This window comes from Miscanthus floridulus, chromosome 8 (assembly GCF_019320115.1).
Source record: "Miscanthus floridulus cultivar M001 chromosome 8, ASM1932011v1, whole genome shotgun sequence".
In the NCBI taxonomy this organism is placed as follows: domain Eukaryota; kingdom Viridiplantae; phylum Streptophyta; class Magnoliopsida; order Poales; family Poaceae; genus Miscanthus; species Miscanthus floridulus.
The window spans coordinates 189031275-189039109 of NC_089587.1; the positions used below are offsets into that span (position 1 = coordinate 189031275).

Genomic DNA, 7835 nt, shown 5'->3' on the forward strand with positions numbered 1-7835 from the left:
TCCACGTTCGGCTCCCGTGTGATTGCGCAACTCAGTCTCATGGACCTAACTTCAGCACAACCTTCATCGTGGCATTCTCTCTCCTCGTGTCGCCATGGGAGAGCGCGAGACAGGAACGGAGCCGCTCCTCGACGCCGACGCAATTGGAGCACCCCGCGGCGGTCGTGTCCTACTCCTACCGCGGCGCGCAATGACTCTTGCTGTTACTTTTCAAAAAAAAAAAAAGACTCTTGCTGTTACGTACGACGGTACCCGGGTATGTTAGGGAATCAGGGATAAATAATCCGTGCAGGAGAAAAGTTTTCTGCAGTTCACAAACGTGCACCGGCCACGGGCACAACATAGCAGGCCTGTACGTACAGGATCGTCTCGTCTCGTCCACGTTTAGCTCCCGGCCATGTCATTGCCGAACTCGTGGAGCCTGCATCTCCCATATATAAATAGCCCACGAATCACGACAGGGCCAAGTGCCAAGCCAACGCCTTCCGGTCCCAACCCCCACGCACGCAACGAGATCACCCGAGGAGAGAAAAGAAAGAGATCGACAAGGGCATCGCCTCGCATCGCCATGGGAGCTCATGCGCCAGGAACCGAGCCGCTCATCGACGACGGCGGCGGCGGATGCTGCAGCAACGCGAGGGAACTCTTCTGGGACATCCTCCCGGCCCTCCTCGGCGCGCTGGCCGCGCTCGTGTTCGCGGTGCCCCTTCTCTACTGGCCCTACCAGATGTCCTTCGACAACGGCAAGTACCCGGAGTACAGCGTCGCCGTGGCCGGCTTCTCTGGCCTCGACGTCGACGCCGCCGCGGCTGGCCGGGCCACGCCGACGCCCACGCTGCTGGACCCGACGTTCGACCTCACCGTCCGCATCAAGGAGCCGCGCAGGTGGAGCACCGCCTGCGTCCCGCGCGGCACCACGGCGGTCGTGTCGTACCGCCGCGTGCGGCTGGCCAGCGGGCCCGTCCCGGGGTTCTGCGGCCAGAACGAGAACGCCACCGAGGTCGGCAACGTCATGGCGTGGGGCACCGCGGTGCCCGTGCCGCGGTTCGCGCGGGACACGCTCGCCGACGAGCTCGGTCGCGGGGAGGCGGACGTGGACGTCAAGCTGATGGGCCCCGCGAGGTACTGCGCCACCTGCTACCAGTTGGTGATCGAGTGCAAGGCCCGCCTGGGCCGTGGCGAGGCATCGCCGCCGTGCACGGTGAGGTATGATACCCCTACCTTGCCTGACGACTCGGCCACGGGGCGGCAGCAGGCGAGGAAGCAGCTCAGGACGCCGCAGGACTCGTCGGAGTAGAAGCCATTAGCACTGATTATCTTCTTTGTTTACATTATACAGGGAGGAAACATTGTGTGTGGTCTCTAGACTCCAGGTTTAGCAGTGGTAGATGATGCATAGATGCAATTTACAATTGATGCTACTTTATATTAGTAGTTTCTCAATTTATGATATTTTATTTCATTCATGTTAACCTTATCAATCATTAAGCTTGTCTACTACTGCTCTTTATCAACGTTGAGCCAATGGTTTGATTATACGGAACTGCTCAATCAATTGGAGGGATATGAATACATGTTCTAGTAGTCTACTTATTTCTTAACACCACAGGAGTATACCCCCCACAATGTATTTACCACCAAAGCTTCACCTTACCTTCCCCAGTATACCCCCTCCAGATTATATTTACCTCCAAAACCCGCCTCACCACCTCTGGTATACCACCACCATGACTCAAACAAGAGAAGCAAAATAAAGGTGCTAGAGAACTACACTACGACCTACTAAGCAGCCATACGAATTGAATTTCTTCACTAACATCTGTGCCCTTGCTTCGGAAGATAATGCTGCGGTGCTGAGTTACCTTCTACCTTGGATGGGGTTTCACCAAGATCCTAGGTTGTTGGACCTGTGATGGGCCCTGAGGAGAAGGGCAGTGATTCTGTGAGCGCTGTAGCATGTGAACCATGGATGGTGTTTGGTAGGAGTAAACAAGTGTATCACTGTCAGTGGAGTCGCCTCGTGCAGTGGCTCTCTGCCAAGAATGTGAGCTAAGGCCAGACAGCAGATATGCCCGCCCTGAAGCCTCATAGCGCTGCCGGTTAGCCATCCTCTCTTGCATTTCCCTCAGCTCTGCATCAAGGGCCATGCACAGGCGGTCCCCGCTCCGGCTTGAAAACGATTCTGAAAGTATCCTTCGGCAATCCTCAAGAATTGACACAGCATCAGAAAGAGCACCTCTCTCAGCAGCAGCCCTTGCAGCCTCGATAGCATCAGCGGCACGGACACGGTTCCTCTCACGGTCAACCTCCATGCAAACTGGCTCAGATATGGGTGATTTAGGCCTCAAGACTGTTACCTCATCACCTTGAATTTTGATGTCTTCATTGGTCAATGAATCTCTGTAGGCACAGGCAACTTTCAGAAGTGTGGTCTGTTCACGACAATGTGGTAAGCTCACCGACAGTAGAAAGTCCCTTTCCTCATCGGCATAGAGATGACCAACATCAATTGAACCATTTCGGCCATGTGCAGCCACCTTACTCAGGTAACTACCAGATTTGATGCAGCGAAGCTTGACACCAGAATGCACACACTCCACATTTACTTGCATATTTTGAACAACAACGCTGAGAAGCCCACCTATACACTGAGCAAATGCATCCTGAATCACACCTTCATCCTCAATAAAGGAGAATGTACCACCAGAGGCCTCAGCAATCGAATGCAAAGCATCTGAATCATGATCTACTCCAAAACCAAACCCATGCACTGGCACTAAGCGAAATGTGTGATTTAGAATGGAGGATGGAACTAGTGAACTATAATCTGGCCGGGCACCCCTAATATTTGATGGAATATTGTATGTATCTTGGCCATCTGACAAGAGAATGATGCTGCATACTGGATTTTGATGGCTTCGGTCCTCAATAACCTTAGCAGCTTTCTTCAGCGCATCAGCAATGTTTGTGCCACCATTAGCACCAAGTGAGTTGACAGCCTGCAGGGCCTGCTGCCGGCCAGAGTGTGACATCCGTCGGAGATGAAACAACCTTCTGGCCGTAGACGAGAAAGCAATGACTGAAAGGCGATCAGATGGACCAAGATGCTGTATAACAAAACCCATGGCTCGCTTCAAGAGTGCCAGTTTAGTGCCTGCCATACTTCCACTAACATCAAGCACGGTAACAAGATCAACAGGGGCACGGGATGTAGGATAACCAACTGAGGCTGCATTGACCGATCTGCCTGTGACCTGCTCTGGGTTAGCATATGGGGCTTTCAGATGGATCAGAACAGCAAAGTCATCTTGAGATGACTGTTGAATGGCTGAAAACTCTGAATATGTCTTAATTTCCACAGTTCTACTAGATCCAATATTAGCAGCCTCCATCTTCTGCAAAGGTTCATCATCATTGAAGTCTGCTGGCTCAGAAGTAACCAAGACTGGACCTTCTCGCTGACGGTTTGGAACCTGGCGGAGAAGAGCCATGTAGGCATCTTGCTGGGGTAATCGAGCTTGGTTTAAATTCAGCCCACCTCTTCCACGAGGAACTATAGAAGATAACGAGCGATTGAAGGGGATCTCTTTCCATTTTGCCCGGCAAACTGGGCATACATGGTTTCCATGTTTCACACTAGAGGAGATGCAGTGGAAGTGAAACATATGAGAACATTCAGCAGTGAATAGGGCTTGTCCATGACCTGGCTTCATGGAATCAAAACATATTGCACACATTCTCTGTTGACAAAACAATAAAAGAAGTGTTAGTTTCTCTATTTACCTTATCCTTAGAAAGCAGGATGGAACAGACAAAGAGATCACAAGTAACAGTACAGATACTTAATTTTATAGATCCAAGCCATAATAAAATATTTGTATTGAATAGTAGTTCCTACCACCGCCTGTATAAGAAAACCCACAAGAATAGCATTTATTAAAGGAGTCTAAGTAAGCAAAAGATCAAACAAACCACCATCACAGAACAACTAAACCCAGCACATTCTATTGACTTTCGATACTGACACATGGTACAAATTTCCAACCCATAGGTGTATAAGAAAACACACAAACATGCATGCATCAAAATATTGATATTGGTCACAATTTGCGGCGCTTTGCAGAAAAAATCAAAGCATGACCAGACAAACGGACAAAAAATTGTCAAACTTGCATCCTAAATTTGACCCAACCATGTATCCCATGTTGGTTGGCTAAAATGTCTACTTTGGAAACATGAAACATACTAGTCATTTCAAAGACGATTATGCAGGCCTCAACATAAGGAAATAATTTAGTGTTTATTTTCTAGCACTAGCATTGTAATTTGTAGCCTTTGCCTTTGACCAGGACAAGCAAATTTTGAACTGTCGAGTGCATAAATGTCAACCCTATGGAAAAAAACACTACTTGTGAGGTTGCTGGTCAAATAGGGTCACCCCATTATAAACAAAAAAGTGTGACATTATAAATGAGGGCACCCATCCCTCGACTCAACCACACGACGATCGTATCACGAAAAACTCAGATTTCCATTAAAGAACTCACGCACTTGCCATGACAACTCTATACACGTATGTACTTTAAAAAAACAGATGAATGCAAAATATTAGTAATTGGTATTCCAGTTAATGGACAGCAACCCAAGCTAGAAATTAAAAGTATAAAAAATTATAAGAGATTAGTAAAGAGGTGAAGATGATACACGTGAACACAATGGGAAGTTGGCAGGTTGGTGGTCAGCAAAGGAGCCAACTTTCCCTTTCGGGGAGGACCAAGTTGAGGCAGTAGAAAAAAGAAGCTTACGTTAAGCTATGCATATCACACGGGACAACGAAGCAAGAGGCATTGACCCGTCTCAAAGCGACTCGCAAGGACATCTAGGCAAAACTAGCAAACTGACTGCGAAATCCCAAAAAAAATCTCTGAAACTGAGATCTGAGAAGAAAGGAGATTTTGTGCATCGGAAGAGAGCACAAGGTCATATGAGAAAATAGCATGGATCGGAATATTCACAATAGAAAGTGACATCATCTTGTAAAGGCGCATCTATTTTGGATGTGTTCTCGTGAAAAAATTTGGGAAAAGTTAAACCGGGTTATTTATATGAACAGATTAGATGCTCCTGCAAGCAGATCCGCAGAAACAGTACGAGATAATTTCGACTCAAAGACAAAGTGACAAATGACAAATAATCCCGACTAGCAGGCGCAGCTTAAGACAAACACACGGCATTAAAAAATCAGATGCATACAAGAATGCTGGGCGCCGAGCACGAGCATCCAAACCAAGCCGCCCATCAAATCATCCAAAATTTGCCGACCAGGAGAACACCGCATCTGGAGACAAATCGTTCACAGGCGATGAGGCGAAGCCACATTGCTCCAATCCGTACCCAGCTCCAACAAAAAAAAAACAGGCCGTCGGCAAGCCGGCCTCCACCCCTCCGACATTCCACACCTAGGAACTAGGATCCCCCGGCGGCCCCCTCGAGCGCCAAGTTGCCAGCGAACCAAGCGCAAATCTTAACTCGGAAATGACGGAATAGACTAGCGCGGGAAAGGGTGGAAATGGGGGGCTCACCTTGGAGGACTTGCCTCCGGACTTGGACCTCCGCAGCAGCGCGGCGGTCTCCGGCGCGGCCGTCGCGGCCGGCGTGTTGGGCGCCGATGCGTGCGCCGCCGCTGTAGAATCGAGGGAGAGCGCATCCGAGGCGCGGCGCTCCCTGGCGCCGCCGTCCTCGCGGTCGCCTGCGACGGCGGGGAGGTGCACGCAGAGGCTGGCGCCCAGCGCCCGCTTGGCCTTCCTCCACACCCCCTCCATTGCTCGCTCTCCGGCACTACTCGCGGCCGCAGATTCGTGTAAAGTGTAACGAACTCGAAGCTTCGATTGTTGGAAGAATGAGCGCAGCACAGCACTACTAGAGGAAGATTGCGGGGGAGATGGGGATGTGGAGGAGGAGGAGAGGGGAATGCCGGTTTTGAAGGGGAAGCGGCGCCGCCATTGCAGAGCGGTGGCGGCGGTGGGTTGGGCTGGGTTGCGGCGGGGTGCGCCTTTTGGTTTGACCTCTGTGCTGAGAGAGAGAGACAGGCAGGGGGGCAGCAGAGTAAAATAAGTGGAGGACGAAGCGGCGGAGGCGGAGGGGGTTTTGACTAGTACGAGCCCAGAGAGATAGGGCGAAAAAAAAAGGAGGAAATGGTAGAGGGCTTTGGGTGCTGGTGCTGGTTTTCTGGTTTTACGCGGGAAGGGAAATGGTTTGGTCACCGGTTGGTGGCAAGCCTACTTGTTCCGGTCATAACTCATCAATGCAACGAAAGCCTCTAATCGAGGTCATTAGTTTTTCGTAATTTTGTCATGTGTTGCACTATGACTCTGACCATGGACACGTGTGGCGATAATGACTTCTATAGTTTTGCTTACAGTAGTTAATCTGTGGCCTTATCAGCGGTTGTGTTTCTCTTCTCTACTTCTTTTACTGATATCTTACAAATGGCTCTGCAAACTTGTGCGGTTAGACGAAATATTTTATATGATTCTCTATTTTTCGTATTGTAGTAATGGCATAAATGGGTATCACTAAATCCTTGATGACTTTCCAAAATACTATAGCTTGTAACCTCACTACCTCATCAATAGTGTAAACCATCGTTTCTCTAGTCCATAAGTGAGCACCTACTAACATACCAAAATGCATTGATAATAACGTGAATTCACACCCGCCGGATCCGTGAATGATTCCATGCATAGCAATGTCATTCACTCATCCGCTCCTTCGGTGTCGCAACATTTTTGAGATCCAGTTTTAACTTCTAGTTCTTTTTTCTCAAGCAAATGTCATAACAATGAAAGAAAAAAAAATGGAAACTCACATCACTAAACTCCTTTCAATCTCCAAAATAACTTTTCATGTTGAGTTGACAATCTCATGAGGGCCTGTTCGTTTGATCCCAAAATCAAGGGGATTGATGGGGATTAAATCCTCAACAAGTCAAAATCCTCCTCAACCCACTCCAATCCCCTTGATTTTGAGAACAACTGAATAAGGCCTGATTGGTCTCAACGATTCTCGAATCCAAAAAATGATCATGCAACATCTTAACTCTTGCGTATCTTCTTCTATTTTACTGACTAAGAGCAAGATTACAACACTACAGATATAGGCTCCTGCATTTTGAGTAATGTCTCGTACATTTATAGGTTCATCCAGTGACTTTTTAGCACAAGATTAAAGTGTTTATACTCTAAACGCTTTAATCTGTTTTGTTGGATAAGTCAAACTTCATATATTGACGAATGATGCTAAATTGTAAATATGTTCATGTAGTGTAGTGTACAAATATCACACAAGTGCATTAGTATTTTGAAATAATTTTCACACTTTAGTCATGGTTATATAAGTGATATATGTGTGCTAAAGTAATAGTCAAAGTGTGAGCAATCCAGAACAAAAAAGATGGCTTTGTTTTTTATTCTTGAATGGAAGCGGTAGTATTTGGGTTGGTCACGCATTCGTGAATGGTTTGACCTAGCGGTGTCTCTAAAATATTTAAAATACAAGATTCATTCTAGAAGAAGGTTACACAAGAGATACACCAGATTGGTTTCAAAGCAAGATGGAGTAGTTCAACGAATTATGATCACTCATGCATGAATTCCCGGCGAACAGTTCTAAACAAAATTAAAAACGGGTGTCAATGTTGTCATGGTTGTTCTTATCGGCGCTGACCAAATCGATTTCGGAGTTGTCATGGTTGTTCTTATCAGCGCTGACCAAATCGATTTCAAAGCATATGCATGCAGATGCAGCATGCCTCGTGCCATCATTATTCGGTCCAA

General features: G+C 47.7%; 1 protein-coding gene across 1 annotated transcript; it reads right to left on the bottom strand.

The window, feature by feature from the left end:
* Positions 1-1571: 1571 nt before the first annotated feature.
* LOC136474337 (E3 ubiquitin-protein ligase WAV3-like) lies at positions 1572-6082 on the bottom strand. The gene is made up of 2 exons (XM_066471930.1): positions 5583-6082; positions 1572-3740 (listed from the first exon to the last, which is right to left on the bottom strand). The coding sequence occupies exons 1-2, from the start codon at positions 5820-5822 to the stop codon at positions 1866-1868; spliced, it is 2115 nt and encodes a 704-aa protein (XP_066328027.1). The 5' UTR covers positions 5823-6082; the 3' UTR covers positions 1572-1865.
* Positions 6083-7835: the final 1753 nt, after the last annotated feature.